Source organism: Tachypleus tridentatus, chromosome 7 (assembly GCF_004210375.1).
Source record: "Tachypleus tridentatus isolate NWPU-2018 chromosome 7, ASM421037v1, whole genome shotgun sequence".
Lineage (NCBI taxonomy): Eukaryota > Metazoa > Arthropoda > Merostomata > Xiphosura > Limulidae > Tachypleus > Tachypleus tridentatus.
Genome location: NC_134831.1, coordinates 94,628,917 through 94,642,238, shown reverse-complemented (window position 1 = coordinate 94,642,238; position 13,322 = coordinate 94,628,917). Strand labels below are relative to the sequence as shown.

At 35.8% G+C, this 13,322-nt stretch overlaps 1 protein-coding gene across 1 annotated transcript in view; it reads left to right on the top strand.

The window, feature by feature from the left end:
* The first annotated feature begins 7,117 nt into the window (after window positions 1–7,117).
* Window positions 7,118–13,322, top strand: part of LOC143257731 (protein HIRA-like) — a 60,442-nt gene continuing 54,237 nt past the window's right edge. Inside the window, 1 exon segment of the mRNA XM_076516764.1 lies at window positions 7,118–7,364. Within this exon segment, the coding sequence (XP_076372879.1) occupies window positions 7,328–7,364 (37 nt within the window). The 5' untranslated portion in view covers window positions 7,118–7,327.

The window sequence follows — 13,322 nt, the reverse complement described above, 5'->3', positions numbered from 1 at the left end:
TTTATTTATGTCGCCTGTGAAAACTAGACTGGATGATTCCCCAACCGGAAAATTCTGAACTATGGCATGGCTCAGAACCCGAGCATTCCGGTACCTGTGATATTTTAAATCACATGTTTAACTTTAAGCTTAAGAATGAAAATATCACGTTAGTCTAGGTGTTGTCTAAAAACGTAATTCTTTAAAATACTTCTGTGTGTTTGTTTTTCTTACAGCAAAACCCCATCGGGCTATCTGCTGTGCTCCACTGAGGGAAATCGAACCTCTGATTTTAGCGTTGTACATCAGTAGACTTACCGCCGTCCCAGCGGGGAACCAAAACATTTCTAAAAGAAAAAATCAGAGGCAAGGTTAATCGTTAAATTACCAACTTATTAGCCAAAATATCTACATCACTCAGCTTATATGTAAGATGTATAAGGGACCCTTATATAAGTGAAATAAGCTGTATTATTCATGGATTTTTTAAAATTAAAATTTTCGTTACTCCAACGTTAGGAACCCTGTAAGTACAATGAATACACAAGCAGTTTCTTTGTGAACCTGACGATGACCGAAGAAGGTGAAAACGTTGTTCGCTCTTCTATGTAAAATATTTTCTCAACCCAAACGAGCCGTTTTTGCATATAAAAAAGAATACACAACCAGTTGTGTACGTAGATTGTTGCTGACAATATGCTTAAAAACCGAGAGGGTCGGGAGCCTATTCGCAAATGGAATGATTTTTTGTTTTCAATTTCGCGCAGAGATAACCTTCCCTAATTTGGCAGTGTAAGACTAGGGGAAAGTAGCTAGTTATCACGCCAACTCTTGGGCTCTCTTTTACCAATGAATAATGATATTGACCGATACATTATAACGTCTCCACGGCTGAAATGGCGAGCACGTTTGGTAAGACAGGGATTTGGACCCGTGACCCTCAGATTGCGAGTCAAGTACCTTAACCCCTTGACTATGCCAGACCTTTGTTGATGTTGAGCGCAAAGCTACACATTGGGCTATTTGTAATGTACCGACCACGGATATGATATCGAAAATTGGTTTATAATGCTATAGGTCTTCAGATTACCACTCAGATATCAGGGGGACGTCGTGATGTAATATCACACCTATAACAAATTAAAACTTCACCAGATTAGGCGTTCTACATAGAAATAACGTTAATATTACCCGTCTTTCCAGAATCTATAGTCACGTCGAAGTTTGAGTAAACATATAAAGGTCCCAGTCAAATTCGAAGCCCAAAATCAAAGGAACATTTTTTTTTCATTGCTTAAACTTGCAAATAACGTATCTTACAAACCATAATTAGAACTAATTAATAATTTCACCTGTTAAGCCACTTACCTGAGTTAAAATGGACAGGAACAGCTGTAATCAACAAAGTGCAGCCTAGGAAACTTAATAATGTAACAAAAGATTCACGGAACATCATCCTTGGTGCCTGCTTGAGACTAAAATATCCGAACATAGTTCTGTCTCCTTTCTTGTTTTCAACTATTTTCTTCTATTTATAAACATCTCCACCTGTGGTACAATCAAACACCATGATGGCAACTTCCCACAGATGGTTCTTCACGTGTTTCAAACATACAAAAAATGACTCAGAAGTAGGAATGTTTGAACATGACACATTTAGTCATCGAATACGGTATTTGTGAAAATTGACTTGCAAATTATTTCATAACTTTGTTCGTCTTTCGTGTCAGAAGAAAACAATACAGCCTCAGAATGAAATGTATGTTTACTGCCCATAAGATCAATATTTTTACTTCCACTGCATTTTCTAACAGATTCTTATATATTTTCGTTGTTACAATTAACTTATTAAAAACGTGGAGTCTGTTTTTGTTTGTTTTGGAATTTCGTGCAAAGCTACACAAGGGCTATCTGCGCTAGCCGTCCTTTCCTTAGTTTAGCAGTGTAAGACTAGAGGGAAGGCAACTAGTCATCACCACCCACTGTCAACTCTTGGGCAACTCTTTTACCAATAAATAGTGGGATTGACTGTGACAATATAACGCCCCCACGGCTGAAAGGGTGACCATATTTGGTGCGACGGGGATTCAAACCCGTGACCCTCAGATTACGAGTCGAACGCTTTAACCCACCTGGCCATTCCGGGCCACGTGGAGTCAAGTCAAATAAGGATTTCGATAGGGAGGAAATGTGAACAGAATATTTTTTGTACTAACCCTACTTACTTTCACTTGTAATGTGAAGTACAGAAAATATTTCTTTATTCTTCCTGTTTATAATTAGTAAACTATGCTTTTTTTCTTTTTTACTATTGGGTAAGCAAATGTCTCTGATGAGTTTGTTTGTTTTTTAATTTTACGCTAACCGTACCCAATTTAGCAGTGTAAAACTAGAGGGAAGGCAACTAGTCATTATCACTTACTGTCGACTCTTAGGATAGTCTTTTACCAACGAATAAGGTAATTGGCTGTAATATTATAATGCCTTACGGCTAAAAGGGGCGAGCATGTTCGGTGTGACGGGCACTCGAACCCGAATTCATATGACGAGTTGAGTGCCCTAACCACTTGGCAATGCTGGGCCTATCTCTGATAAGAAGTCCCCAGCAGGAACAGCAATATGACTACGGCTTTACAACGCTAAAATCAGGGATTCGATTCACCTCGGTGGACACAGAAGATAGCTCGATGTGGCTTTGCTGTAAGAAAACCCACATACAGATACAAACTCTTGACTAAAAACTTTATGGGCCCAGCATGGCCAGGTGGTTAAGGTATTTCACTGGTAATCCGAGGGTCGCGAGTTCAAATCTCTATCACACCAAACATGCTCGCCTTTTCAGCCGTGGGGGGCGTTATAAAGTGAAGGTCAATCCCACTATTCGTTGGTAAAAAAGTAGCCCAAGAGTTGGCGGTGGGTGGTGATGACTAGCTGCATTCCCTCTAGTCTTACACTGCTAAATTATGGACGGTTAGCACAGTTAGCCTTTCCGTAGCTTTACGCGAAATTCAAAACAAACCAAGCCAAGAAACTTTACGGTGTGTTTTCAATAATCTGTTCCTTATATTCCAAGTAAATTAGTTTTATCTGTGATCATACTGTACAGCTTGTGAAGTAGTTTTGATTTTAAAACACAATAAAACTACTATTATTTACTGATAACGGATAGATATCATTTCCAAATGGATATGTAACAAGTTATCCTAACAAATTATGTTATATATTAAGGTGCACAATGACACATTGTAGAAATTGTATAGAATAGAACATGTAGACACTGTGACTAAATTGTTACGCTTACAATTCTAAGTCAGAGTTTGGTTATCTTTAAGCAAATGACGTCTCCTCTTAACCCCAGAATTACTGATGGACGTGCCACAGAAATGTTTTTAAAAATGTCCTTACTATTGTGATTTATCCAACTTTCCATTAAATGTGAATGATTTTACTAAATTTATTTGGTCGTTTCTTTACACTGACTGTTCTAACAAGAAAAAAAACGTAATATTTCTGAATAGGTTGTAATATGTGGGCCTTACCAGTAGTGAACATTATAAAACAAAGTAGCACTTCAAGGGCTGTTTTTTGTGACCCACATCGCTCCAGTACAGAATGATTAATATCCTCATAAAAAACGTTGGTTGCTTTTTAGGGTCCAACCCTACACAGTGGGTTGTCTGTGCTCTGTCCACGTCATGGAATCAAACTCTAAAATTTTGGGTTGTAAGTTCGGAAACTTGCCGCTAATTCATCTGGGGGACGATGAACAAGAGAACAGAAGGTTTTTGTTATGTTTTTTTGGGGGTTTATAACAGGTTATTATTCAAACTACTATAAGTCGTATTAATTAATATAAAATGGTTTCTGAGTTACTGTTCAGGCTGCTGAGAGTTGTTCCGGTAACCATGCACATATGGACTCCCAAAAGATTAGTTAACTATTAAATGTAACTTTTCGAGCTTTTTCTATGGCACCGTTTTTAATGCACTCTGGAAAGTAAACTTGGCGAGTTTTTTAACGGATCTACTGATAACCCCTTATTCAGGGTTAATCCCTCTGTTACCCTCTATCAGCGGTCCTGGTTAGTGAGTATCTAGACAGTCTGTAGGGTCTTCTTTTGGTGGTGGTTATTAAGCACAACACTATACAAGGGGCTGTCTGTGTTCTTTCCACCACGGATATCGAAACCCGGTTTCTAGCAGTGATATGTCCACAGCCATACCACTGTGCTATTGTGGGGCTAGTTTGAAGGAAAAAATGAATGATATAAATATCCAAACTGCAAAAAATTAACACTGTTTTTGTTGCTATATTTATGACGATTTCATTTTGAATATGGAGCAAATATTTTAAACGTTTCAGAGACTTGCAAAATAAAGAATTTACCTCCACAATAAAGCATGTACGCTTGTTTGCGGCCCGGCATGGCCAAACGTGTCAAGGCGTTCTACTCGTAATCCGAGGGTCGCGGGTTCGAATCCTGGTCGTACCAAACATGCTCGCCCTTTCAGCCGTGGGAACGTTACAAAGTGATGGTCAATCTCACTATTCTTTTGTAAAAGAGTAGCCTAAGAGTTGGCTGTGGGTGGTGATGACTAGCTGCCTTCCCTCTAGTCATACACTACTAAATTAGGAACGGCTAGCGCAGACAGCCCTCGAGTAGCTTTGCGCGAAATTCAAAACAAACAAACAAACGCTTGTTTGTTTAAGATGCACACTAAGCCATGCGCGCTGCGTCCATCGCGTTATACAGAAAATGAGAAATATTTACGATCCTAAACGAAACATCTACTGGAAGTGTTTGGCAAAACATATAGCAAATATATATGAATATATAAAACCACGAACCTTTGGTTGCACATTGTGAATTAACGTGGAGAGGAAAATAGTATAATTAATAACCTGAAAGTATTGAAAATTTGTTTTTTATTTTTGAATTTCGCGCAAAGTTACACGAGGGCTATTTTGATTTCTTCCAAATAATCCTACGTTAATTGAGTCCAACAAATGGCTCACGTACTTGTTGAAATATAAAATTTGAAGGTAAAACTACATAAAAAAATACAGCTCAAATGTAGATAATAAAAACACTCTATTTGATTTATTTTAACTAAAACTACTTTCACTGACTCTGGCAGATGTAAAACTTGAAGGTGAAAGTAACCAGAAAATGCCCTTCAAACGTAGGTTTTAAAAGAATCCAGCCGATTTTATTTACTTTAACTAAGTTCACTTTCACTGAGCCTGAAAGATGGAGCACATAATTATTGTAATCTAAAACTTACGATAAAAGTGAATCCAGAATGCAACAGAAATTCAGATATTAAAAGCAGTCGATTTAATTTATTTCAATTAAGCGTACTTTCACTGCTCCAAGAATGTGAGTACATATCATAAATACATAAAAATGGACAATTATGCTTTTCTCAAAAAGCAGTTTACTAGACTTGGGTTAAAGTAAAACGTTTGATTGCCAAGGCGTATATTTTGGTCACTTTTTTTTGAGTGATTTTAGAGAGTATTGCTATTTGTTCATCGAGAGTGTTTAATTAGACAGTTGCCAAATACATACATTTATGCTCGTAGATGATCATAGCAGTTTAAAAAAAAAAAGCGAATAAAATGTGTTCTTATCGTTCTCTGTTACCCACTTGATTTCCAAAAAGTATAAATGTATAATTTTTAACTTTTGATCAAACTAAGTTACATACATAGATCAGAAATAAAAAACTAACCTAGTGTTTAATAAATCTCTTAACAATATGCAGTACTACAAAACAAACATTTAGAATTCATTGGATACCCTGGCTATTAAGTAAATTAAAAAAAAAAGTACAAAGTTGTATTCATTAACTCTACACCAGAATAATGGACGTTAAATACTTATCATAAGTTAAAAATATATTTCAGAACGGCTGGTATGGGTATTAACACTTTTACTGATAAGGATAGAACAACAAGAATTATCACAAGTTAATCATAATGCTAGAATTCGAGGTTCGATCCACATAGCGCAGATAATCCATTGTACAGCTTTGCCCTAAAACACGATCAAACGTCACTTAACATACTATAAATACCCTAACAGGATTATTTTGTAATTATTGCCCGATATTAATTATATATAAATGATTATCCAATCTAATATTTTATACGCAAGTTGCACAAAACTTTATGAAACCTTTGACAACAATTTTACTTTTCTCAGATGGCATTGTTACATTCCACAAAAACATAGCTCTAAAAATAACTGGGAGCGAGTTTGAGCTATGGCAGATCTCTGAGTTTGAGAACTGACAGCGCGTAAGGCGTGCGACTCGTAATCCGAGGGTCGCGGGTTCGCGCCCGAGTCGCGCTAAACATGCTCGCCCTCCCAGCCGTGGGGTGTATAATGACGGTCAATCACTATTCGTTGGTAAAGAGCCCAAGAGTTGGCGGTGGGTGGTGATGACAGCTCCTTCCCCTAGTCTTACACTGCTAAATTAGGGACAGCTAGCACAGATAGCCCTCGAGTAGCTTTGTGCGAAATTCCCAAACAAACAAACAAAAGACAACGGAATCAATAAAATATCACAAGTTTAAAGGGTGTGTAACAAGAGTGACAACCAATCCCTTAGCTAGAATGGTGGGTGGTACGGTGCTGCTGTCTGGCTGCCTCATTTCTTTGTCAGTAGTTTAAAATTAAGGACGTTGGCAGATAGTTTTTAACTTTTCCATGATATAAAATAATATTACTAATAATAAATCTTTAGTAATAATGACAACTGCCTCAAGTTGTATGACGAAAGCAACAAAAAATAATAATCGAGTATTTCTATAGCAAAATAATATATATACATATACTCATTATACTGGCACTACTTTTTGATCCAAAATAACGATATAAAGTTAGTATGTGAAAATATATTGAGAAAAGAGTAATTCACGATTAAACGAGCTGGTATTTCATATTATAATGTACAGTAGTATAAGAATATCCGTTATGGATATAAATAAATAAATAGTTAAACCTTTTACTGCGTAATTATCACATATCTGAATATTTAATATATGGGGCATTGAAACACAAGAAACTTAAGTTCAATGAGAAATATATATAAAGATACCAAAACAACCTTATTAATTTAAATTCGTTTCTCCTTTTCTGTCAAACAACTAAGGAAAACGGCGGTTTTGTAGGCATAGCAGCGTTTTAAACAATCTAATGTTGAAATGTAAGGGATGGTTTTGAAAAGACGGTGAAAATGTTAGGCTTAAAGGTTTTACTGCATCGTTGATATATTAAAATACATCAACATTCTTTTGAAGTAATTAAAAAGTTAATGTAACTGAGTACCATAGAAATACCATGAAGTTATTAAAACCTAGCTGGGTTACACATGATGGTAAGGTTGTCAATGTTATTATTAATTATAATAATACTTTAGTTTTACAATAATCTTTTCAGTTTAAACTGCTTTTGGTGTTAATTATGATGTTAAACGTAGTGAAATTATTATACATGACCAGTTAAATAATTTTTATAAGTATAATGAGTTTGTAATATGGCTAATAGTAATACGTTACACCTTAGCCCGATTTTACTTGTGATAGTTAAGATTAAATCACGTAATGTCATAACATCTCATATGTGTAATGTAATGTTAAAGTAATTAGTAAAAGCTATACATTTACTATTGTTATTATTATATGGTATTAATATTAACACTGTAGTTGTACAGCTACTATGTTTAGCAGTAGGGGATGTAAGCTTAGACATAGACTTAGTAGTAATCACAATTAAACTGAAGTCAAAAAGAAAAAAAAAAAATGTATGACAAACAAATGGTAAACGATGAAGTTTCTTGTGTCCACAACGTTTATCCCAATATGCTTTTATTCTGGTAATTTCAACAGTTAGTTAGTGTAGGTTTGTTAAGTCAGTCGTATATAGTTGATTCTAGTAGTGGACAAGTCCAATTGAAATTATATCAGATTTTATCTTATGATGAACCTAGTGATGTACCACATTTCAAAAACTGTTAAGGTGAAGAAGTTGTGATAATTTTGTTGGAGCCAATTTGAGGAAAATTTTAATACAAACTGTTTTGAAGTCTTTGATGGTTTGTTATATAATTTCTAATAAAACTCTACAATGCCAAACTTAAACTCTTTTTTTTGGCTACTTATGTACATGTGATTCAACCTAGCTAATTTGTCAAATTCTCTTGACTTGATTCAGAGGTTCATTGATAAATTGTGATGGAACAAATGGTTTGATACCATGAAGGGTAATCAAACATTTAATGTTGAAAATGAATAATATGTAAGAAATCTAAAGGAATGTATTACTTTCATCTTAAAATTCTACCATATTTGTATGTCTTTAACTTCCTTTAGGCTTTAGCATCTGAACTTGTCAAATGTGGTTAATCTACTGGGAATAGTTTGGGATGTGTCATAAATAAGATTTTTTTTTCTTCCCAAAACAGATAGATTTCACATCTCTAATGCTGATTAAATATAGATTAGTTAGTGGGGTGGCCACAAGGGGTGCTGATGGTTCAAATCAGTTTCCTCTTTCGTAACATAGGGTATACATTCAGATTATGTATTTCAGTCACTACTGGCATATTTAGGACAAAAACAGATACAATGTTTATATTTATAGCTGGTAAAACATTAATTTTTATAATTGTATTTAGTTCTCAAATTTTATCAAATCATTTTAGGGATTTCTTTTGCACACGTCCTTTATAAGTACTTTCAAAATAGACTTATATTGAGATGAATTTTCAGTCAGATTTTGCATATTCTTTTTCAATAACTAAAATGTTACACAAATAATCGAGCCCAGTAGACATGAATAATTTTTTTTTTTCATTTTTTGTCTTATATTGCTTTACATTTTTATATTGCCACTGGATATTTCTAAAAATAAAACTTGTAAACCTCAATCCACAGCATGGAGGTTGTCTCCCAGTCATATTAATTTGCAAATAATTCACATGTATGTTTTTTGTATAATGCTAGTTTGAGCATTCTTTGATCCAGCACATTAAAATCACTTTGTGGTATGTTTCTTTCCACTTTTGAGCATAGAGTCAAATTTTTTAATATTCCTTTGACTTTGTGTACATTTTTAAATGTAAGTCTTAAAAAAACAAATATCAATATTTGATATGTATGTATGAGCTAAGTCTAAGTCATCCATCAGTAGCTGTGATTATCACCAACAGTTTAACATAAACTGAGATCTTTCACTCCAATATTATGCTTATACCGATCCAAGAAAGGTGAAAGCAGATGTGAACTAACAGTAGTTATGACCCCACAATTATCGATTTCACAATTTATAGTTTATAGAGCAGTACTTGTGACTAAGATATCTGTAAACAAGATTAGATCCAGGCTGTTAAAATGTGTATTCATGCCCTTCAGTATTATATGGGGTTTTGATTAATTTTAATAATGAAATAAACAAAATTAACATATCACTAGATTCCACTGTCACAAATAAGTAGATTTACTGTACAAGTTTATGTATGTCTTTAATATTTAATGAAGAAACAATTAGAAATCATACCTATAAGCTGATCTTTTCTTCCGTGTGACCTCGTTGGAACAGTAATAACAGTGACTGATACCATACTATTGCATTACTTAGTAGTATGATACTGGGTGACATTTGTGTCAAGGCAAGATAAAATGTAATCCCAGTAATGTTTGTTAATTTGAAACTTCTACATGAGGACTAATATTATATGGCTAAATTAATGAAAATTGTAAATAACCAAGTGTTAATAAAGAAGTAAAAACTTATCTATATACGTATGAAAATACAAGAGAAAGATTGTAATCATGTTGGTTATAAACTTGAAATATTGTGATTGACAGATACACGTATCTAGTAACCACTGTCTGTTCTACATCAGGTCATGATGTAATGGATACATTGTTCATAACACTTTCATCATGTATTATTGTAATGTCCCTGTAAGCACCAAACGTGCTTGCCCTTTCAGCCGTGGGGGCATTATAAAGTGAAGGTCAATCCCACTATTTGTTGGTAAAAGAGTAGCCCAAGAGTTGGTGGTGGGTGGTGATGACGACTAGCTGCCTTCCCTCTAGTCTTACACTGCTAAATTAGGGACGGCTAGCACAGATAGCCCTTGTGTAGCTTGGGTCAGGATATTGTATTGTCTGTCCATGCCCAACGATGTGATGTGAAGCAACTTGTTGCCATGCCAACACCTAGTCTGTATACATTTTTCCTTCATTATTTCTTGGCCTACAGTTGGTTCGAGTTGATCAGATATATACTTGCATCTGTTTATGGGTTGTTAAATCTACACCACAATGTTTATTTTAAAGCTTCATTTCTACAGGTTTAATTGTTAAAGACAATTTTAAATGTTTTTAAATTTTAGTGTATGTACCTCCTTCTGGTTCCAATGAAACCCCCAGAACAAGGTAGAGCATTAATGACAGGTTAACTATAGTTGTGATGTTTTTAAAGCCAACTTAGAAATAATGAAAGTATGGTTAACTTCAAATAACTTCACCACTTATATGGTCTGTAGATGTTTTTCATTTGTTGTTTGGAGTACAGTAATTAGTGTTTTGTTTGTGTGAAATTTATATATTTACAACTGAGATTTGGCATTCACATAGTTCTGTGGCCAGGAACTATATTTTTCTGGGACCTCTTGTTACTAATTGTATAGTTTCAACTGTGATATTTCAGAACTTTGAGATATACCCAATATTCTAATGGAGAGTTTATGTAAACCCTTAATGAAATAAGGGTTTGTTAAGTTGAAACTAACCCAAGCATGTAGCCTCAACACCACTTTTTTACTTCATTTATCTCAAGGTGAAAAGGTAGTAGATATAGGTTAAAGCAGTGGTTCTTAATCTTGTTAGAGGTACTGAACCCCGAAAGTTTTGTACTTGCATTCACTGTACCTTTCGTAATTGGAAAAATAAAATATGATTTTTTTTCAAATTCAAAACATAAGTAGATATTTTTATTAGTGCACAAGATGAACCATGCATCAGTTGCACACAATATCACTGTGTTCAAAGAACAAAACCAACAAAACATAAATTTCACACAAAAACAAAGATGTAACTCAATGAATATTTACTGCAAATCAATGTGAGTTTTGCTGTTGCCTTTCAGAGACAAGTTCAGAAATGCACGGCTTCACCTTGGCAAGTGCCACTCTCATATCATTTTTGCAACAAATTCTGTTTCTTTTCTTCGTTTTTATGTCTACCATCCTCGAAAAGGATTGCTCGCAAAGATACGTTGTAACAAACAGTATGAGTATCTCAAGGGCTTTCTTAGCAATAAGAGGGTATGCTACGATTTGGTGACACCAAAACGTTGAGAGCATTGTTGTTATGAAAAGTTGCTGTTGAACCTGGCTCTGCTGAAGATCAATGATTTCGTCGAGGTATTCGTCATTGACATCTGCTGTTACAACATGAAACGTGAATGGCTGTCTCACCCATGCTGGATATGACTCTCTGGTGGGGAAATATCCGTTGAGAGACTTTGCGAGTTCATATAAGTGCATGGCAATTGCTTGTTTCAGTTTCTAAGGTACAGAAATGTCTCCGATTTCAGACACATCTTCGATCTTACTTACACAGTCGTCCAGCAGGGGAAGGTTTGTGAAGTTATCATTCTCTCTTTGTTGTTTCCATAATGGTAGCTTTTTTTGAAAAGCCTTCAGGTTTTCTTCCACTTCAATGATGTTGACTCCACCGCTCTGCATCTGTTGATTGAGAGCATTGAAGGTATCGGCCATGTACGCCAAAATGAGAATGAACTCAGATTTTTTTAAGCAATATGCATGACAATGTTGGTGCTCTCATAAAAAAAATAGGGCTAATTCCACACGCATGGCAAAAACACGATTCAGCACCTTTCCCCGGGATAATTACCGAACGTTAGAATGGTACAGAAGTACCTCAAATACGGAACCCATTGCATTACACAGCTCTTTGAAGATGCGGTGCTTCAGGGCACTATATTGCACAAAGTTCACACATTCCACTACAATTTTTAATACTTCTGCCAGTTTTGAAGGCAAGGTTTTTGTTGCCAACACATGCCTGTGCAGAACACAGTGTGTTACAATGATGTGTGGTGCATCAGCTTTCACCAGCACACCAAAACCAGAGTTTTGTCCCAGCATGACTGGAGCTCTGTCCGAACAAATTGCAGAAACCATATCCCACGAAAGATCATTGTCTCTGCAGAAGTCATCCACAAGTTTCTTCCGTCCAGCTGCCTTAGTTGTTGTTGTAAGAGGCTTACAAAATAAAAATCTTTTTTTATCTCGTCATTCTTCACATAGCACATGAATACAACAAGCTGGCTTAGATTGGAAATGTTGGTGGTCTTTTTAAGTTGAAGGCTGAATTTTGCTGGGCTTGAAACCAGATCTGCAACTACTTTAGCCAAGATTTCATCGTTCATGTCATCTATTCTGCTGCTGATGGTGTCATTTGAAAGAGGAATTTGGGATAACTTATTTTCTGCAGCTTTTCCCAGCATGACATTCTGCCATCTTCAACACAGCTGGTTTTACGAGTGCTTCACCAATGGTGTGTGGTTTGCCCTGTTTTGCGATCAAGTACGCAACTTTGTACGATGCTGTGAGGATTAGTTTGTCGATGGGTACAAAGCCGAAAACAGGCAAAGTAGCGTTTTCATTGAACCTGGCTCTCTTTACCTTGAATTCAGCAAGAGTTGTGTTCTTGTATTTCCTATCTCCATGCAGCTTTAGGGAGTGTTCTCTTAGTTTTGCCAGTGCTCAACTTAGCATTACAAATCATGCATTGAGGATGCTGACTCCCATCATGTTCCATTATACATGTGAATCCATATTGTACGTATTCCTCCGACCCCTTTCTGTTTTTGCTCGACATGGTTAGTATGAAGGCATTGAAAGATTAGGAAAAAAATCACAAATGATGCACGATTTCTACAGTCACAAGTCGACTGCTAAGCGCACAAAGTTCCTTGCAGTACAGATATTAAGGCCAAGTGATGTGACGTGATCAGCCGCAGACAATGATGGTCAAGTGGAGCATGGCGTCCACGAATCATACAGTGGGGTGAGCGAAACAAACACACAAGTGTGGGTTGTCTTGACCTCTGCCGAACCCTGAGACTGACTCACTGAACCCCTGAGTTGATTGAACCCAGGTTAAGAAACACTGGGTTGAAGGTTGCTGTTGACAGCCTTATAATGGTGAGTATATAGATTTGTAACAATTCTCTGATTTAGACCCACCACGTCTCAATGTGTTCCTTCAATAAATAGTTATATTTTTCCATGGTAGTT